Source organism: Phyllobates terribilis, unplaced genomic scaffold, assembly GCF_046119375.1.
Source record: "Phyllobates terribilis strain yellow unplaced genomic scaffold, ASM4611937v1 Scaffold_3__8_contigs__length_932513732, whole genome shotgun sequence".
Lineage (NCBI taxonomy): Eukaryota > Metazoa > Chordata > Amphibia > Anura > Dendrobatidae > Phyllobates > Phyllobates terribilis.
The window spans coordinates 887,950,305-887,972,808 of record NW_027362763.1 but is presented as its reverse complement, the minus strand read 5'-3'; the positions used below and the strand labels follow the sequence as shown (position 1 = coordinate 887,972,808).

The following is a 22,504-nucleotide window of genomic DNA, read 5'->3' as shown; positions in this document are numbered from 1 at the left end:
ATTAAGAGGCATAAATGAGGTGCATCTTACTCCTGCAAGCTTTTTTTTATCAAGACTGGCTGGGCTTAATCATTTCCCCAAAATAGTGAAACTATGGGCAGCTCAGCAGGAAGTGGCATGTGTAAGAAAAGCGCAAAGGCAAACAAACATATTAAAATAAAGAAAAAACAACCTAATTAGATACCTTAAAAAAATTATTTTTGGTACATAAAGTCATGGTTGCATCTAGCTGGCTAATTACTTACCCTCCTGATGAGATTGCTGAAGAGGGTTACATAACTCTGAAGGAGGGCGTGCAGAATGAGTGGCTGATCTGGTTTTCTCCTTTTCTCCTTTCTTTTTCCCAGCATCCTTTGGGTCTGATTTGTCTGTGACAAAAAAAGATTAAAAAAGTTGGATGGTTGCTAATCTGCCAAGAAAGGCGGTATACAGGTGCTTCTCACAAAATTGGAATATCATCAAAAAGTTAATTTATTTCAGTCCTTCAATACAAAAAGTGAAACTCATATATTATATAGGGTCATTACAAACAGAGTGATCTATTTCAAGTGTTTATTTCTGTTCATGTTGATGATTATGGCTTACAGCCAATGAAAACATAAAATTCATGATCTCAGTAAATTAGAATAAGTAACAAAAAACACCTTCCTAAGCATTTAAAAAGGTCCCTTAGTCTTTTTCAGTAGGCTCCACAATCACGGGGAAGACTGCTGACTTGACAGATGTCCAGAAGGCAGTCATTGACACACTCCACAAGGAAGGTAAGCCACAAAAGGTCATTGCTAAAGAAGCTGGCTGTTCACAGAGTGCTGTATCCAAGCATATTAATGGAAAGTTGAGTGGAAGGAAAAAGTGTGGTAGAAAAAAGTGCACAAGCAACCGGGATAACCGCAACCTTGAAAGGATTGTTAAAAAAAGTCCATTCAAAAATTGGGGGGAGATTCACAAGGAATGGATTGCTGCTGGAGTCATTGCTTCAAGAGCCACCCCACACATGGACGTATCCAGGACATGGGCTACAAGTGTCGTATTCCTTGTGTCAAGTCACTCATGACCAATAGACAAAGCCAGAAGCATCTTACCTGGGCCAAGGAGTAAATGACCTGGACTGATGCTCAGTGGTCCAAGGTGTTGTTTTCAGATGAAAGTAAATTTAGCATTTCATTTGGAAATCAAGGTCCCAGAGTCTGGAGGAAGAGTGGAGAGGCCACAATCCAAGCTGCTTGAGGTCTAGTGTGAAGTTTCCACAATCAGTGATGGTTTGGGGAGCCATGTCATCTGCTGGTGTAGGTCCACTGTGTTTTATCAAGACCAAAGTCAGTGCAGCTGTCTACCAAGAAATTTTAGAGCACTTCATGCTTCCCTCTGCCGACAAGCAGATGCAGAATTGATGCAGAAGGAGCCCAAACCAAGTATTGAGTGCATTTACTGAACATACATTTCAGAAGGCCAATATTTGGGATTTTAAAATAATTTTTCAAGCTGTTGTTATAAAGTATTTTTATGACTTTTGTGTTTTCATTGGTTGTAAGCCATAATCATCAACATTAACAGAAATAGACACTTGAAATAGATCACTCTGTTTTTAAAGAAACTCAATGCCTAAATCATGCAGGTTATATATGAACAAGCTATGTTTAAAAGTCATGTATAGTCAGAACTATTGGTGCTTTTTGTAATATTAGTATTTTCTAATTTTAGTTTGCCGTAAATTATTCCAGTTCCCATGCAGTCTTCTAAGCCTTTATAATTGTTCAATGTTTTTGTCCTTTAGCTTCTTCTCTATTGCCACTGACATTCAGTATAAAAGCTACTACAGGCCCCAACTTAGTATGGGGGCCCTTACAACCTCCATTCAGTATAATGGTCCCACATAAGCCCCTCATTCAGAATAAGGGCCCTACACTCAATATAATGGCCCCGCAGACCCCACTCAGTAAAATGGCCTACTGAGTATGAGGGATTTCACTAGTTACTCACTGAGTATAAGGGCACCCACAGCTCCCCACGCAATATGGTGGCCCCGAGAGCCCCTTACTTAGTATGACACACCCACAATAGTATGATACAAAGTAAAAGAATACACTGAGATTTATAACCAGCATAAAGGATAGGAGAAGTGGCAATGTGCAGTGTGCGTGTGTGTATAAACACATACACACACATATATATATATATATATATATATACATATACAGTATATATAAACACATACACAGTGTATAAACAGGACAGGAGAAGTGGTATTGTGCAGTGTACATATACAGAATAATACAATAATACAGATACTGAGGGTTATACTCAGAAGTACTGTGCATTGTATATATTGTGACTGCAGTGAGGGGTATGGTGCTGGATGGGAGATGAATTCCTTCCAGCAAGTGCCTTTTGCACTGGTAAACAGCAGGGAAGAAGGTCAAAACCTGGCCTGGACCTTCTCTGCTATTGCAGGTTTTTGGGGCAACACCCGGATTGCACAGCTGCTTGTCTTAGGACAGCATAAATAGACGGCCAGAACTCCTCAGTGTGTGTTGGTGGGTGGGAAAGAGCTGAGGGATGTTTTATGGCAATATCAGACCTGAATGGACTGGCATGTCCAGGCCCTAACCTATGTTGTGGACACAAGCTGGACTTTTGCTTTATCTGATGTAAGACTGTGTTTTTTTTCTGCTGCCAGTGTGAATAAAACACTGAGCTTGGACTGAAAATCTAAGTGTGCCTCTTAACTGCGTCCCCACCTGAGCGAATCCACACAATATACAGAATAATACAGACACTGAGAATGACTCTATATAATATATGAGTTTCACTTTTTGTATTGAAAAACAGAAATAAATTAACCCTTTGATGATATTCTAATTTAGTGAGATGCACCTGTATATATACATGTATATACGTATATATATATATATATATATATATATATATATATATATATATATATATATACAGTGAGTGAAATAAGTATTGAACATGTCACCAATTTTCTATGTAAATATATTTATAAAGGTGCAACTGACATGCAATTCTCACCAGATGTCAGTAACAGCCCATCCAATCCACACAGACAAAGAAATAGGATGTCCATAAATCAAGTTATGAGAACTGATACAGGGAAAAAGTATTGAACACATGAAGAAAGATAGGTGCAAAAAGCCATGGAAAGTCATAACAGTGAAAATCTATCAGTAGTTAGAAAGCAATCCTGCCACTTAGTGAAAAATAATATCAGTTGGTTCAACTGATGGTCAATAAAAATGTGTATCATTACCAAAGTAGCACAGAAGAAACATCTCATAATGGGTAAAACCAGTGAGCTGTCTCAAGACCTTTGCAACCTTATTGTTGCAAAACATACTGATGATATTGGTTCAGAAGAATTTTTAAACTATTGAAGGCTCCAGTGAGCCCTGTTGGGGCCATAACTCAGAAGTGCAAAGAACATAATTTCACCAAAAACCAGCCACAACCAGGTGCTCCCAGGCAAGGTTTCAGACAGATGAGTGAAAATAATTATCAGAAGAGTTGTCCAAGAAATAATGACCACATGCTGAGACCTGCAGAAAGACCTGGAATCAGCAGGTACAATTGTTTCAAAGAAAACTATAAGTAATGCACTCAACCTCCATGGCCTGTATGCACGCTCACTATACAGGACTCCATAGATGAACAAAAAGCATGTTCAAGTGCGTTTAAAGTTTGCTCAACAACATTTAGACAAATCTGTGAAAAAATGGGAGAATATAGTCTGGTCATATGAGACAAAAATTGAACTCTTTGGATGCCATAATACAGGGTTCCCCAACTCCAATCCTCAAGGCCCACATACAGGCCATGTTTTCAGGATTTCCTTAGTATAGCTCAGGTGATAATTGTATCTCCTGCACAGGCAATAATTTCATCATCTGTGAAATAGTAAGAAAATCCTGAAAACATGACCTGTTGGTGGGCCTTGAGGACTGGAGATAGGGAACACTGCCATAACAAAGACCATGTTTGGAGGCCAAAGGGCACTGCATATTACCCAAAAACACTATAACAAGAGTGAAGTTTGAAGGTGGGAACCTCATAGTGTGGGGCTGTTTTTCAGCATATAGCACTGGTAAACTTCATATAACAGAAGGAAGGATGAATGGACAAATGTACAGAAACATTCTTGATAAAAATCTGTTGCCATCTACCAGGATGATGAAGGTCAAACAAGGGTGGACATTTCAGCAAGACAATGATCCTAATCACACTGCCAAGGAAACTCTCAATTGGTTTCATAGAAAGAAAATAATGCAGCTCGAATGGCCCAGCCAATCACTTGACCTAAATTCAATAGAAAATTTATGTAAAGAACTAAAGCTCAGAGTTAATATTTTTTAGAGAGTTTGTGTGGAAGAATGGACCAAAATCACATCTGAGAAAAGCATGTGACGAGTTTCTCCATATAGGAGGCGTCTTGAAGCGGTCATCACCAACAAAGGCTTTTGTATGAAGTATTAAATAAATTTCAGTAGGCGTGTTCAATACTTTTTGCCTGTGCCATTTCTCATTATTCCACACAAATTCATTTATGGACATCTATGGTTTGATTCCATTTCCTGTGTGGCTTGGATGGATTATTATTACCAACATCTGGTGAAAATTACATGTCAATAGCAGCTTTAGAAAAATATTTACTTAGAAAATTGGTAACATAGTAACATAGTTTTTAAGGTTGAAGGAAGACTAAGTGCATCTAGTTCAACCTATAGCCTAACATGTTGATCCACAGGAAGGCAAAAAAAAACCATGTGGCAAACACTAAGCTCCACATTGTGGAAAAAATTCCTTCCTGACTCCATACGACAATCAGACTAGTTCACTGGATCAACGCCCTATCAAGGACTCTAGTATATATAACCTGTAATATTATACTTTTCAAGAAAGGCATCCATGCCCTTGTTAAATTTTAGTAGTGAATCACTCATTACAACATCATGCGGCAGAGAGTTCCATAGTCTCACTGCTCTGACAGTAAAGAATCCGCGTCTGTGATTATGATTAAACCTTCTTTCTTCCAGACGTAGAAGATGCCCCCTTGTCCCCGTCTCTGGCCTCAGAGTAAAAAGATCAGTAGAAAGGTCTTTGTACTGTCCCCTCATATACTTGTACATAGTAATAAGATCACCCCTAAACCTTCGTTTTTCCAAAGCAAATAACCCCAAGTGTGATAACCTGTCTTGGTATTGCAGACCCCCCAGTCCTCTAATAACCTTGGTCGCTCTTCTCTGCACCCGCTCTAGTTCAGCTAAGTATTTCTTATACACCGGAGACCAGAACTGTACACAGTATTCTAAGTGTGGTCGCACTAGTGATTTGTATAGAGGTAAAATTATGTTCTCCTCATGAGCATCTATGCCTCTTTTAATGCATCCCATTATTTTATTTGCCTTTGCAGCAGCAGCCTGACACTGGCCACTAAACGTGAGCTTGTCGTCCACCAATACACCCAGGTCTTTTTCAGTGACAGTTTTGCCCAGTGTTTTACAATTAAGCATATAATTATACATTTTATTTCCTCTGCCCAAGTGCATTACCTTACATTTATCCCCATAAAAGCTCATTCGCCATTTATCAGCCCAAGCTTCTAGTTTACATAGATCCTCCTGTAATATAAAATTGTCCTCCTCTGTATTGATCACCCTGCAGAGTTTAGTGTCATCTGCAAATATTGAAATACTACTCTGTATGCCCCCTACAAGGTCATTAATAAATATGTTAAAAAGAAGCGGGCCCAATACTGACCCCTGTGGTACCCCACTATTAACTGAGACCCAGTCTGAGTGTTTTCCATTAATAACCACCCTTTGTTTCCTATCACTGAGCCAGTTCTTAACTCACATACATATATTTTCCCCTATCCCCATTGTTCTCATTTTATGTATCAACCTTTTGTGTGGAACCGTATCAAAAGCTTTTGAAAAGTCCATATACACAACATCCACTGCATTTCCTTGGTCCAGTCCGGAACTTGCCTCCTCATAAAAGCTGATCAGATTAGTTTGACAGGAACGGTCCCTCGTAAACCCATGTTGATATTGGGTCATGAGGTTATTATTCTTCTTCAGATACTCTATTATAGCATCTCTTAGGAAACCCTCCAGGATTTTACCCACAGTAGAGGTTAACCTTACTGGCCTATAATTTCCAAGTTCAGCTTTTGTCCGCTTTTTGAATATTGGCACCACATTTGCTATACGCCAGTCCTGTGGTACAGACCCTATTATGGAATCTTTAAAGATTAAAAATAATGGTCTATGACGTTACTTAATTCCTGTAGTACTCGCGGGTATATCCCATCCGGGTCCGGGGATTTGTCAACTTTAGTGATTTTTAGACGCCGTCGTACTTCCTGCTGTGTTAAGCAAGTGACATTTAATGGAGAATTTTTGTCATGACTAATCAAGTTTTCTGTCATGCGATTTTCTTGTGTAAATACTGTTGAAAAAAAATCATTTATCATATTGGCTTTTACCTCATCCTCATCCACCATTTCACCCAGACTATTTTTAAGGGAGCCAACACTATCATTTTTTAGTTTTTTACTATTTATGTAGCTAAAGAATATTTTGGGATTATTTTTACTTTCTCAGGCAATGAGTTTCTCTGTCTCAATCTTTGCTGCCTTGATTTGGTTTTTACAGAATTTATTTAATTTTCTGTATTTATTTAATGCCTCATCACTACCTACTTGCTTTAGTTCTCTAAATGCTTTCTTTTTGTCACTTATTGCGCCCCTTACAGCTCTATTTAGCCATAGTGGTTTCCTCCTATTTCTAGCATGTTTATTCCCATAGGGTATATATTGTGCACAGGTCCTATTCAGGATGCTAATAAATCTCTCCCATTTGCTTTGTGTAGTTTTATGTCTCAGGATATCGTCCCAGTTTATTGCACTAAGATCATCTCTCAACCCTTTAGTGTCCTTGTAACCCCTCTACCACACATCTTATTAAAGGATACATGAATGCTTATTATTTTGTGATCACTATTACCCAAGTGACCCCCAACTCGTATATTTGATATGCGGTCTGGCCTGTTGGTTAATATTAGGTCTAGCAGTGCCCCCCATCTTGCTGGGTCCTGAACCAGTTGTGAAAGGTAATTGTCTCTCATAGTTGTCAAAAACCTATTACCTTTGCTTGAACTACAGGTTTCTGTTCCCCAATATATTTCAGGGTAGTTGAAGTCCCCCATAATAATGACTTCTTGAGTCGCTGCTTCATCTATTTGCTTTATGAGGATATTCCCCGCTGCTTCCATTATTTTTGGAGACTTATAACAAAGCCCTATCAGTAATTTATTATTTTTTCCCACTCCCCTTATCTCCACCCACAGGGACTCTACATTTTCATTAGATTCACATATATTCTCACGCAAGATGGGTTTTAACCCCTTTACAACCCAAGGTGGTTTGCACGTTAATTTTTACAATTCTGACCACTGTCAATTTATGAGATAATTACTCTGGAACGCTTCAACGGATCTCCCTGATTCTGAGACTGTTTTTACATGACATATTGTACTTCATGATTGTGGTAAAATTTCTTCAATATCACTTGCGTTTATTTGTGAAAAAAAAGGAAATTTGGCGATAATTTTGAAAATTTTGCAATTTTCAAAATTTGAATTTTAATGCCCTTAAATCAGAGACATATGTCACACAAAGTAATTAATAAATAACATTTTCCACATGTCTACTTTACATAAGCACAATTTTGGAACGAAAATTTTCTTTTATTGGGGAGCTATGAGGGTTAAAAGTTGACCAGCGATTTCTCATTTTTCCAACAAAATTTACAAAACCATTTTTTTAGGGACCACATCATATTTAAAGTCACTTTGAGGGGTCTTTATGACAGAAAATACCCAAAAGTGACACCATTCTAAAAACTGCACCCCTCAAGGTGCTCAAAACCACATTCAATAACTTTATTAACCCTTCAAGTGCTTCACAAGAATTTTTGGAATGTGGAAGAAAAAAATTAACATTTAACTTTTTTCACAAAAATGTTACTTTAGACCCAATTTTCTTTATTTTCGCAGAGGTAACAGGAAAAAATGGACCCCAAAATTTGTTGTTAAATTTCCCCTGGGCACGCAGATACCCCATATGTGGGGAAAAACACTGTTTGGGCGCACGGCAGGGTTCGGAATGGAAGGAGCGCCATTTGACTTTTTGAATGTAAAATTTGCTTGAATAATAAGCAGATGCCATGTTGCATTTGGGGAGCCCCTGATGTGCCTAAACAGTGGAAACCCCCCACAAGTGACACCATTTTGGAAACTAGACCCCTCAGGGAACTTATCTAGATGTGTGGTGAGCACCTTGAACCCCCAGGTGCTTCACAGAAGTTTATAACATTGAGCCGTAAAAATAAAATTTTCACATTTTTCCCACAAAAATGTTTTTCAGCCCCCACTTTTGAATTTTCATAAGGGTAACAGAAGAAATTGCACTATGCAGTTTGTTGTGAAATTTCTCCTGAGTTAGCAGATACCCCATATGTGGGGGAAAACAACTGTTTGGGCGCGCAGCAGGGTTAAGAAGGGAAGGAGCGCCATTTGACTTTTTGATTGTAAAATTTGCTTGAATGATTAGCGGATGTGCCACTGATGTGCCTAAACAGTGGAAACCCCACACAAGTGACACCATTTTGGAAACTAGGCCCCTCAAGGAACTTATCTAGATGTGTGGTGAGCACCTTGAACCCCCAAGTCCTTTACAGAAGTTTATAACATGGAGCCGTGAAAATAAAAAAATCTAACTTTTTCCACAAAAATGATGTTTTAGCCCCAATTTTTTTATTTTCACAAGGGTACGAGGAGAAAATGGACCCTAAAAACTTTTGTGCAATTTCTCCTGAGTACGCCAATACCCCATATGTGGGGAAAATACAGTGTTTGGGCGCACGGCAGAGTACAGAAGGGAAGGAGCACTGTGTGACTTTTTGAACGCAAAATCGGCTGTAATCGAGAGCGGACACCATGTTGCGTTTGGAGAGCCCCTGATGTGCCTAAATAGTGGAAACCCCCCACAAGTGACCCCATTTTGGAAACTACACCCCTCAAGGATTTTATCAAGGGGCATAGTTAACATTTTGAACCAGAGGTACGACACAGAATTTGATAATATTAGGTCATCATATTGAATAAGTTGTCATTAGTCTTGAGCGCAAGTACTCACTACTTGAGTTTGCATCGGGTACTCAGGGATGCACCATGTATCATGGGTGCTCAAGTGAAATGCTCGAGTCCCCGCCCGCATGTTTCACGGTTATTAGTCACTAGTGTTGAGAGAGCACTAAAATGCTCGGGTGCTCGAAGCTCGGGCCGAGCTCGCCGTGATACTCGGGTGCTCGACCCGAGCAACGAGCCCAATGTTAGTCTATGGGAGACCCGAGCAATTTTGCGGCGGCACCCACGGCAGTCTGTAGAAAGCATAAAAAGTGCCCAAAACGATAGTGACAGTGCTCAGAAGACATGGGGGCAGCATGGGGATTGCCCCTGGAAGCATTTCTGACCCCCAGGTCACTGCTGTCAACAACGTGGTCAGAGGTATTAAGCCACTTTTACGGGCTCACAATAAAACGTTCAAAAACGAAACTGAAACTGTTTTCCTGTGAAATATGTTAAGGAATTTCCTTTCCAGGGTAAATACTTGTGTATAAGGTAAAATAAATAACCAAAAACAAAAATACTCCTCCACACCTTGGGCTATGTTCACAAGTAGCATTTTTCATGCATTTTTGCACTTTTGTATTGCTTTCAACCGTGACAAATGCATTCACCGGGAATTGTCATTTTAACATTTTACAATCTTATCTGGCCATGTGCTGTGTGACACATGCATACAGTGCTGAAAAGACATGGGAACAGCATGGGGAAGACCCCTGGAAGAATCTCTGACTCCCAGATCACTGCCTAAAAGTGTGCCCATCAGAAGTGATCCTTGCCGCATCAGAAGATGCAGACTTGCAACTATCCCAATGCAAGTCCTTGTCCCAGGGCAGTGTTCAATTGTACCTCCCCCATTCCTTGCAATGCAAGCGCAAATATGAAACCAACCACCCACCCGCAGGCTACAATGCCATACTGCTAGCTTGCACTTGAAATGGGGCCTTTTAGTTTGGAGTAGGCCGAAGCTGGCCACTACCTCATGGCTGCTTCGACGGCCTGGTATCCATACTCAGTCCCCAGCCGCCCGGCGGCCGGGTGTCCACACTCAGTCCCCAGCCGCCAGGGGGTGGCCAGGTGTCCATACTCAGTCCCCAACCGCCCCACGGCCGGGTGTCCACACACGGTCCCCAGCCGCCTGGGGGCGGCCGGGTGTCCATACACGGTCCCCAGCCGCCCCTATTTCTCCTGTCACCTTCCCACACACTTTTCTTAGCCTGGCCTGCTTTAGGGCAGCATTGGACGAGCCCACCAGAGAACCAGACTCCTCCAGTGGGCCCTGGCGTCTCCATCAGGGGAGTTGAGAGTGAAAAGGTGAGGAGCATGATGATGATAGAAGTTAGCATCTGCTTTGTTTTCTTGGAATGCAAGCGCATGTATGTAGTAGCGGCTAGGCCTGAGGTGGTCAGTGTTTTGGCGCATATCCTACCTCCTCCGAGGATTGCTGGATGTTTTCCTCCAACTATCCCAGTTCTCCCGTTAAAACAAAGCTTAAGGTGATAAATGATGGATGAGGTGGTGGCAAAGGAGAAAGAGCAGGAGCAACAGGGACCATTCACATCAGTATCAGACCAGTCAACCACACATGTCTAGTACGATATGTTTCTGTACCAAAAGGAGCAGTTCGGCTACACAGTTATAGGGCATACAGTGAGTGCAATGCCTACCAAAAATTTAGAGGCACTCCAATGCCCCTTGGAAGTGACATGGAGGTCAGAGGGCCTTAACTAAACCATTTTTTCCATTTATAGCAACTGGGTCTCCTATGCACTGTTGGCCTAAGAAGTGAATGGAAGGCTTTCCAAAAATTATGAGGAACTGCAATGCCCCTTGAAACAGACGTGGATTACAGCGTACTATAAACCTTCTACCCATTATTAGGAAGTGGGTCTCCCTTAGTGTTCGCCTATGCATTGAAAAGCAAAAGCTGACTAAAATTAGGAGGAAATGCAATGACCGTTGGAAGAGTCGGGGAGGTCGCAGTAGCTTAACAAGACGGTTTTAATGCCCCATGGAAAAGTGGTGGAGGTCACAGTAGCTTAACAAGACTGTTTGAATGACCCTTGGAAAAGTGGTGGAGGTCACAGTAACTTAACAAGACGGTATTAATGCCCCTCGGAAGAGACGTGGAGGTCGCAGTAGCTTAAAAAGTCGGTTTTAATGCCCCATGGAAAAGTGGTGGAGGTCACAGTAGCTTAAAAAGACGGTTTGAATGTCCCTTGGAAAAGTGGTGGAGGTCGCAGTAGCTTAACAAGATGGTTTTAATGCCCCTTACAAGAGTCATACAGTACAGCATCGTAAAAACATTATTCCCATTATTGGGGAGTGGGTCTCCCATAGTCTTTGCTTATGCCTTCCAAGCAAAATCTTCCAAAAATTAGGACGAAGGAACTTGCAATGCCCCTTACAAGAGCCATGCAGTACAGCATATTACAAACATTATTCCCATTATTGGGGAGTGGGTCTCCCATAGTCTTTGCTTATGCCTTCCAAGCAAAAGCTGTCAAAAATTAGGAGGAAATGCAATGCCCGTTCGAAGAGTCGTGGAGGTTAGAGTTAATTAAAAACAACATTTCAATGCCCCTTGGAAGAGCTGTGGAGTTCAGAGTGGTTTAACAAGATGCTTTTAATGCTCCTCGGAAGAGACGTGGAGGTCCCAGTAGCTTAACAAGATGGTTTTACTGCCCATCGGAAGAGACGTGGAGGTCGCAGTAGCTTAACAAGACGGTTTTTTATGCCCCTTGGAAAAGTGGTGGAGATCACAGTAGCTTAACAAGACGGTTTGAATGCCCCTTGTAAAAGTGGTGGAGGTCACAGTAGCTTAACAAGACGGTTTTAATGCCTCTTGGAAAAGTGGTGGAGGTCCCAGTAGCTTAACAAGACGCTTTTAATGCCCCTAGGAAGAGACGTGGAGGTCGCAGTAGCTTAACAAGACGGTTTTAATGCCCCTTACAAGAGCCATACAGTACAGCATCTTAAAAATATTATTCCCATTATTGGGGAGTGGGTCTCCCACAGTCTTTGCTTATGCCTTCCAAGCTAAAGCTGCCAAAAATAAGGACGGAGGAACTGTCAATAATGGCAACACGGACCACGGTCACCCTGGTGGTATAGTGGTAGTGGAGGCTGAGGATAAGGAGAAGAACATAAAACAGCCGAAATGAGGAAGCGTATACCCATGTGTGGGTGTGAAGCGGTGCATGTGAATACACCTCCCGAAATAACACAGTGGATTTGACTTTATGTTACTCTGCTGTCATTTGGTGGTGATTAGAAGTCTGGCCCAATCCAGCCCTTGTTCATTTTGATAAGGGTCAGCTTGTCAGCATTGTCAGTTGACAGGCGAGTGCGCTTATCAGTTATAATTCCCCCAGCGGCACTAAAAACACGCTCCGATAACATGCTAGCGGAAGGGCAGGCCAGGACCTCCAAGGAGTAAAGAGCGAGTTAATTCCAAGTGTCCAGCTTGGATACCTAATAATTAAAAGGCACAGAGGAATCACGGAGGACGCTGGTACGGTCGGCAAGGTACTCCCTCACCATCTTTTGAAACTTTCCACTCCTTGTGAGAGTACCCGGTGCCTCAGGGTCTGTCCGAAGGGAGGGTCTGAGAAAACTGTCCCAGAACGTTGACATTGTTCCCCTGCCTCTGCTGGATTGGAGTTGCGTCTCTCTCGCATGTACGCTTTGGTTGGGCAACGAACTGTGACCTCTGCCGCTAGCGTGTTCAGATGGGAATTTTTTTAACAGTTCTGCAGCAAGAGCCTTCTGGTACTGCCCCATTTTTGTAGACCTCTCCACCTCAGGAATAAGAGAGTGAAAGTTCTCCTTGTAGCGGGGGTCTAAAAGTGTCACCAACCAGTAATGACTGTCACCCAACATTTTGACAACGCGAGGGTTACGGTTAAGGCAGCGTAACATAAAGTCAGCCATGCGTGCCAGACTGGTAACGGGCAAGACTTCCGTGTCCTCACCAAGATGACGACTGACCATGCTTTCCTCCTCCTCTTCCTCCTCCCCCCTGTCCTCAGGCCACCCATGCTGAACCGACAATATGACAGTTGTACAGGTACTACCGTTTACAGCGCATGACGCTGTACGTTCTTCCTCCTCCTCTCCCTCATTGTCCCCCAATGCACATTGGGATGAGATGAGGCTGGGCTGTGTATAATCGACCGCTACGGTTTCTTGATCCATCTCATCATACAATGGCTGCAATGCCTCCTCTTTAATTCTCTGCAGAGAGCGTTGCAAAAGACAGACAAGTGGAATGCTGATGCTAATGATGGCGTCATCGCCACTCACCATCTTGGTGGACTCCTCAAAGTTTGTCAAGATGGTACATATGTCAGACATCCAGGTCCACTCCTGAGGTCTTATGTGTGGAGTCTGACCTGAATATCGACGGCATTGTTGCAGCTGCAACTCCACAACTGCTCTCTTCTGCTCACAGGGAGGGTAGAGTTCCAATATGTGGGGACATCACACACCAGTCGGTGTGAGGGAAGCTGCAAACGGTGCTGCAACACAGCAAGGGCGGCGGAAGCTGTAGCCGACTTGCGAAAATGAGCTGACAGGCGGTGTACTTTCACGAGCAGATCTGGCAACTCGGGGTACGATTTAAGAAACCGCTGAACCACGAGGTTAAGCACATGAGCCAGGCATGGTACGTGTGTGATCTCGCCTCGCCTCAGAGCCGCCACCAGGTTACGGCCATTGTCACACATGACCATGCCTGGATGTAGGTTCAGCGGTCTCAGCCACAGATCTGCCTGCTCTTTCAGAGCTGTCCACAACTCACAAGTAGTGTGAGGTTTCTCACCTAAGCTTATGAGTTTCAGCACAGCCTGTTGCCGCTTGGCGGAGGCAGTACTGCAGTGCTTCCAGTTTGTAACTGATGTGGTGATATCTGAGATGGAGGCTGAACATGAGGAGGAGGAGGAGGAGGATGATGCGCAGGAGCTGTACACTGTGGGGGCAACTCTGACTGACATAGGGCGCGCAATCCTCAGTGTGGGGAGGATGTGTTCAGTCCCAAGGTCCAACTGGGTCCCGGCTTCCACTATGTTTACCCAGTGTGCCGTCAGGGAGATGTACCATCCCTGGCCACAAGCACTTGTCCACGTGTCCGTTGTCAGGTGGACTCTCCCAGTAACTGCGTTGTTGAGGGCACGGAAGATGTTTTGGGACACGTGCTTGTGTAGTGCGGAGATGGCACACAGGGCAAAATAGTGTCGGCTGGGGACCGAGTACCGAGGGACGGCCACCGCCATAAGGTTACGGAAGGATTCCGTCTCCACCAGCCTAAAAGACAGCATTTCCAATGCAAGCAGTCGTGAAATGTGCGAATTTAGGACTGTGGCCTGTGGGGCGTTGGCTGCGAATTTCCGCTTTCGTTCAAAGGTCTGGGATATGGACAATTGAACGCTGCGGTGGGACGTGGATGCTGTTTCTTGAGAAACTGCCATAACAAGTGAAGACTGAGAGGAGGGGGCATCTTTGCATGCAGTATGGACAGGGGATTGCCTTGCACACACAACAGGGGGTTCTATTGCACGCACAACAGCGGAAGAAGCAGTGGTGACACCCGCTGACACTGGTCGTGGACCCTGGGGTTCACCCCACAAAGTCGGGTGCTTTGCTGCCATGTGCCTAATCATGCTGGTGGTGGTCAGGCTGGTAGTTTTGTCACCCCTGCTGATGCTGGCATGGCAGGAGGTACAAATGGCCTTTTTGGGGTTATCAGCAGAGTCTTTAAAAAAATTCCAGACTCTGGAAGACCTACAGGTTGTACTGGCAACGCCTCTCGTGTTGGTGTTACGGGGAACTGTTGCCTGCCTTCTGTGTGCGGCCAACACACTGCTTCTTCCTGCCTGTTGGGGTACTCTGCCTCCCTCACCCTGTGTGCTGCTGGCCTCGCTCTGCATGTCCTCCTGCCACGTTGGGTCAGTTACAAGATCATCCATCACCTCCTCCTCTTCCACTTGCGCACCACGATCCTCCTCCTCACTTCCGGGCAATTGTGTCTCGTCATCGTCCACCTCTTGTGACAAATTGCCAGCGTCGACTTCCTGTGGCCGTGGCTGTTCAAATATTTGGGCATCGCTACATGGGATCTCCTCTTCCACCATTTCAAGCGGAGCAGGCAAGCGGCCCAAATAGGGAAATGGACCAGTGAACAGCTCTTCAGAGTGTCCAAGTGTGGGATCAGTTGCTGTCTGACGACACTCGGCATGGTGGGAGGAAGGAGCATCAGGGTGAGGAGGAGTATGTGGTCGAGACTCACGGCTACTAAGATCTGACCGTGTGGAAGACAGACCGGAGGTGGTGGTGCCCAGGTAACTGGAAGTATTATCTGCTATACAATTAATAACCTGTTCACACTGATCAGTTCGCAATACTGGTGTTGTTCTGTGCTTCCCTAGTAATTCGGTCAAGAAGTGGGAGCGAGAAGATGTGGCTGTTGGTTGTGGCACATTTTCACCTTGGCCACGGCCCCGTCCTCTGCACACCATCACCAGAACGTCCAGTTCCACATCTCTTGCCACGCGCCTTGCCCATTGTAAAGGAAGTAAAATAGCTTACACTCGCACTATCAATGGAAAAAGGGTAATAAAAAGTAGATTAGAACCGTGGAAGAGGAAAACCACAGTTCTATTTCTCTGGCCTACACCCGACTCTTTTAAACAATCTGAACAATCAGGGAGAAACTATTACTGTTTTTCTTTATGGAAAAAATAACAAAAGCTGAATAATAGAGATTTTTTACCGTGGAATGGCAAAACCACAGTAATAGTTTACTGGAGTATACCAGACAATTTTAAATAGATATATTTGCGGCTGAACAGTGAGCGACACACTCAAACTGTTTTTTTTTAGGTAAAAATGGCCCAAAAGTGGATAATACAGAGGTTTGAACCGTGGAACTGCAAAACCACACTTCTATTTCTCTGGCCAACACCAGACTATTTTCAACAGATATATTTGTGTCTGAACAATCAGGAGACACTATTACTGTTTTTCTTTACGGAAAAAATGCCAAAAGCAGGATAATACAGAGATTTTACCCGTGGAACTGCAAAACCACAGTTCTATTTCTCGGGCCTACACCAGACTATTTTCAACAGATATATTTGTGTCTGAACAATCAGGAGACGCTATTACTGTTTTTCTTTACGGCAAAAAATGCCAAAAGCAGGAGAATAGAGATTTTTCACCGTGGAACGGCAAAACCACAGTTATAATTTACTGGTGTATACCAGACTTTTTTAAATAGATATATTTGCGGCTGAACAGTGAGCGACACACTCAAACTGGTTTTTTTTAGGTAAAAATGGCCCAAAAGTGGATAATACAGAGGTATGAACAGTGGAACTGCAAAACTACACTTCTATTTCTCTGCCCTTCACCAGACTATTTTCAACAGATACATTTGTGTCTGAACAATCAGGAGACACTAGTAATGTTTTTCTTTACGGAAAAAATACCAAAAGCTGGATAATAGAGATTTGACCCGTGGAACTGCAAAACCACAGTTCTATTTCTTGGGCCTAAACCAGACTATTTTCAACAGATATATTTGTGTCTGAACAATCAGGAGACACTATTACTGCTTTTCTTTACTGCAAAAAATGGCAAAAAAAAGGATAATAGAGATTTTTCACCGTGGAACGGCAAAACCAAAGTTATAATTTACTGGTGTATACCAGCCTCTTTTAAACAGATATATTTGTGTCTGAACAATCAGGAGACACTATTACTGGTTTTCTTTACGGAAAAAATACCAAAAGCTGGATAATAGAGATTTTTTACCGTGGAACTGCAAAACCACAGTTCTATTTCTCGGGCCTACACCAGACTATTTTCAACAGATATATTTGCAGCTGAACAGTGAGTGACACACTCAAACTGTTTTTTTTAGGTAAAAATGGCCCAAAAGTGGATAATACAGAGGTTTGAACCGTGGAACTGCAAAACCACACTTCTATTTCTCTGGCCTACACCAGACTCTTTTAAAAAATTTTATTTGTGTCTGAACTGTCACAGACACACTTTTTTTTGGGGGGGGGGGGGACGGACCAAAAGGTTAATAAGATGAGTACTTGTACAGTGTGAAGGAGGATAAAAAAAAGGATTTAGATGAAAAAAAAAGGATTTTTCCAGGCCCCCGAGACCTGGAACAAAGTCCAGCAATTTCAGCAACAGGAGCACACAGGACTGTAATGCAGAGTTTGCTGGTATAACCACTGCGTCTCCTATACAGCCTGCCTGCCTGCCTGATATCTGGGATGGATATTAGTCCTGAGAAGGACTGTTTGTTCGATCTGGCAGCCTTTACAGACCCTACACTAACTATTTCGCAGTATATATCTCTCCCTAAATCAGCAGCGCTGTCCCTACACTGTCTGATCCCAGCCGTCTGTGTCCAAGATGGCGGCGCCCGGTTTTAAATACTCGAGGTGACGCTGTGCGGCCAGCCAATCAATGTAATGCCCACAACCAACATGGCTGCAACATTACAGTGACTGGCTGGCAATCCCTGCATGTTCATTGGCTCTGTAAAGAGCGCCAAACCTGCAGGGCGGAGACCCGAGCTCCCACCCGAGTAACCCGGAAATGCTCGGTGCTCGCCGAACATCCCGAGTAGCGTGATGCTCAGGCGAGTACCGAGCATTGTCGAGCATGTTCGCTCAACACTATTAGACACCCCAAAAAAAAACATGCGGGGATCGCTCGTGCATGGCAGGCAATCCAAGCAAGGTTTTTTTGGCCGCGAAGCATATGGGGTGAAGACTCGAGCACCCGCGATACTCAATGCATACCCGAGCACCCAATGCAAACTCAAGTAGCGAGCACTTGCGTTCAACACTAGTTGCCATATTGTCATCTTTTTTTTTTTTTTTTTTTACTTTTGAAAAAAAAAACAATACTAACCCCAACCCTAACCCCAACCCTAACATTAGCACAACCCTAACCCCAACCACAGCCCTAGCGTTTATTTTTTACTCCGTTCCTAGTGCGGTATAAGTGATTAGACGACCTTATTCTTCGGGTCAGTGCGACTACAGAGATACCAGAATCATATCGGGTTTTTAAGATTGACAGCTGTCACACACTAAAAGACACATATTTTGTAAAATCTAGTTTTTGCAACGCCATATTTTGAGAGCTATAATTTTTTCATATTTTGGCCGACAGAGTCATGTGACAGATTGTTTTTTGTGGGATGAGTTGACGTTTTTATTGGTGCCATTTTCAGGCACGTGACATTTTTTGATCTCTTTCTATTCCAGCTTTTGGGAGGCAGAGTAAACAAAAACCAACAATTCAGGAATTGTTTTTATTTTAATTTTTTTATTCTATTCAGTACGTTTACAGCGGTACCAAATTTATATTGTTTTTCTATGTTTTGGCACTTTTACACAATAAAAGCTATTTTATAGAAAAAATTATTTTTTTGCATCGCTTTATTCTGAGAGCTATAACTTTTTGATTTTTCGGATGATGGAGCTGTATGGCGACTTGTTTTTTGCGGGACAAGATGACGTTTTCAGCGGTACCATTTTTATTTATATTCGTCTTTTTGATCGCGTATTATTCCATTTTATGTTTGGCGGTATGATGATAAAGCATTGTTTTTTGCTTCGGTTTTTTTTTTTTTTTTACCGTGTTCACTGAAAGGGTTAACTAGTGGAACAAATATGTGTACTTTTGTTGTTTGTTTTTGTTTTTTTTTTCATAATAATATTTATTGATGGGTACATTATATTTTTATTTTTGGTGGATTATTATTTTTTTTTATATTTTTACAATTTTTAAAAAATTTTTTTTTTCACTTTCTGACAGTTTTTTTATGGGACTTTCACTTTTTTTATTCTGATCGCCTGCATAGCATAGGGATGGAGCACCATCCCTGTGCTATGCAGGCTGTCAGCGCAGGCTGCATATGCCGGCTGTACTGAGCATGACCAAAAAATCTTCCTGCTGTCTGGTGACCCGGATGTTGTCATGACGACATCGGGTCGTCATGGCAACACCCGGGAAGCCGCGGCAGACAGCGCTGGAGGCCGGAAGAGGAGGTGAGTATATCGATCACCTCCCCTTAGCCACGACAATGCTGCGATCGACTTCGATTGCAGCATTGCGGGGGTTAATGTGCCGGGAGCGGTGCGGGACTGCTCCCTGCACATAGTACCGGGTGTCAGCTGTGACAATCAGCTGACACCCGGCGGCCATCGCGCCCGCACAGCCTGTGGGCTTTAAAGGGGTTAAGGATGATTTTACATATAAACACACATCCCTCCTTCACTTGTTTGTATGGTTATTTCTGAACAGACTATAGCCCTGTAAATTAACTGCCCAGTCATGGCTCTCGTCCAGCCATGTCTCAGATATCCCCACCATGTCATAATTATTTTCCAACAAAATAAATTCTAATTCCTCCATTTTGTTGGTGAGGCTTCTGGCATTAGTGTACATGCATTTTATGTATCTCTCTGTACCTCTATTCCTTCTTACTATATTGACTGTTCTAACCCCACCCCCAATTTCTTTATTTGTGCCCAGGTCACTATCTGCACTATTTTCCCCACGTATAAAATGAATACCCTCCCCCCCAATCCCTAGTTTAAACACTCCTCCAAGCTTCTAGCCATTTTCTCTCCCAGCACAGCTGCACCCTCCCCATTGATGTGCAGCCCGTCCCTAGCGTAGAATCTGTAGCCAACTGAGAAGTCGGCCCAGTTCTCCAGGAACCCAAATCCCTCCTTCCTACACCAGTTCCTGAGCCACTTATTTATCTCCCCAATCTCCCGTTGCCTCTCTGGCGTGGCACATGGTACAGGTAGTATTTCAGAGAATACCACCTTGGAGGTCCTTGCTTTAAGCTTGCAGCCTAATTCCCTGAAAACATCTTCAAGGACCTTCCACCTACCTCTAACTTTGTCATTTGTGCCAATTTGCACCATGACCGCTGGGTCTTCACCAGCCCCTCCCAGTAATCTGTCAACCTGATCAGCGATGTGCCGGACTCGAGCGACAGGTAGGCAGCACACTCTTCGACGATCCCTGTCTTTGTGAAAGATTGGCCTATCTGTTCCCCTCATAATTGAGTCCCCCACTAAAAGCACCTGCCTGGCCTGCTCTCCTATTTCCCCCCTTACTGGAGCTGACACTCCTCCGGCTTTCAGAGGACATGCCTTGCTGTAGCAGTGCTACCCCTGTACCGACACCCCCCTCATCTGCAAACTTTGCAAACTTATTGGGGTGTGCCAGATCAGGATTAGCATCCCTGGCACTCTTCCCTCTACCCCCCCTTCTAACTGTCACCCAGCTAGCTGCCTCAGTGTCTTGCAGCTCCCTACTACCATCCACCCCCACATCTACCCCAGTGAGCAGCTGCTCAGTGAGCAGCAGACTCCTTTCCATATTGTCAATGAATCTCAGTGTTGCCAGCTGCTCATTTAGATCCAATACCTGGGCTTCCAAACGCACAATGTGCACACATCTCACACAGCAGTATGCACCCACGATCGGCTGTTCAAGGATTGCATACATGTGGCAAGATGTACACTGGATAACATTGTCAATAATGGAGCTCATTTCCTAATGGGGATTGCACTAGATAGAATGTGAGGTAAAAAGAAATGTAAAGAATTAATAAAATACAGATAGCAATTCAGTACAAATTCCTCCCTTCCAAACTCCCTGAATCCAAAGTCACTGAAAAACAAGTCACACACTTACTTCTGTTTGCACTTTCGCTCTGGTCACACTCAGCTCGTTCACACTCGCTAAGGAAGAAGATTTAAAGAGGTTTTTTTTTTTTCACTTTTAGCAGCAATTCAACCTACAGCTCAATGCACTTCCAATGGGTGACCTGTTCAATGCCTTTTTCACCTGCTGTATATATACAGTGATGGCCAAAAGTATTGGCACCCCTGCAATTCTGTCAGATAATACTCAGTTTCTTCCTGAAAATGATTGCAATCACAAATTCTTTGGTGTTATTATCTTCATTTAATTTGCTTGCAAGGAAAAAACACAAAAGAGAATAAAGCAAAAATCAAATCATTGATCATTTCACACAAAACTCCAAAAATGGGCCAGACAAAAGTATTGGCACCTTCAGCATAATAGTTGGTTGCACAACCTTTAGCCAAAATAACTGCGAACAACCGCTTCCGGTAACCATCAATGAGATTCTTACAATGCTCTGCTGGAATTGTAGACCATTCTTCTTTGGCAAACTGCTCCAGGTCCCTGATATTTGAAGGGTGCCTTCTCCAAACTGCCATTTTGAGATCTCTCCACAGGTGTTCTATGGGATTCAGGTCTGGACTCATTGCTGGCCACCTTAGAAGTCTACAGTGCTTTCTCTCAAACCATTTTATAGTGCTTTTGGAAGTGTGTTTTGGGTAATTGTCCCGCTGGAAGACCCATGACCTCTGAGGGAGACCCAGCTTTCTCACAGTGGGCCCTACATTATGCTGCAAAATTTGTTGGTAGTCTTCAGACTTCATAATGCCATGCACACGGTCAAGCAGTCCAGTGCCAGAGGCAGCAAAGCAACCCCAAAACATCAGGGAACCTCCGCCATGTTTGACTGTAGGGACCGTGTTCTTTTCTTTGAATGCCTCTTTTTTTTTCTGTACACTCTATGTTGATGCTTTTTCCCAAAAAGCTCTACTTTTGTCTCATCTGACCAGAGAACATTCTTCCAAAACGTTTAAGGCTTTCTCAGGAAAGTTTTGGCAAACTCCAGCCTGGCTTTTTTATGTCTCGGGGTAAGAAGTGGGGTCTTCCTGGGTATCCTACCATACAGTCCCTTTTCATTCAGACGCCGACGGATAGTACGGGTTGACACTGTTGTACCCTCGGACTGCAGGGCAGCTTGAACTTGTTTGGATGTTAGTCGAGGTTCTTTATCCACCATCCGCACAATCTTGCGTTGAAATCTCTCGTCAATTTTTCTTTTCCGTCCACATCTAGGGAGGTTAGCCACAGTGCCATGGGCTTTAAACTTCTTGATGACACTGCGCACGGAAGACACAGGAACATTCAGGTCTTTGGAGATGGACTTGTAGCCTTGAGATTGCTCATGCTTCCTCACAATTTGGTTTCTCAAGTCCTCAGACAGTTCTTTGGTCTTCTTTCTTTTTCCCATGCTCAATGTGGTACACACAAGGACACAGGACAGAGGTTGAGTCAACTTTAATCCATGTTAACTGGCTGCAAGTGTGATTTAGTTATTGCCAACACCTGTTAGGAGCCACAGGTAAGTTTCAGGTGCTGTTAA

At 43.3% G+C, this 22,504-nt stretch overlaps 1 protein-coding gene across 1 annotated transcript in view; it reads right to left on the bottom strand.

Annotated features, from left to right (window-relative positions):
- Window positions 1-22,504, bottom strand: part of ADGB (androglobin) — a 443,164-nt gene that overhangs the window by 306,464 nt on the left and 114,196 nt on the right. The window contains exon 9 of the mRNA XM_073672692.1: window positions 246-368. Coding sequence (XP_073528793.1) covers window positions 246-368 — 123 coding nt within the window. The remainder of the gene's footprint in view (window positions 1-245; window positions 369-22,504) is intronic.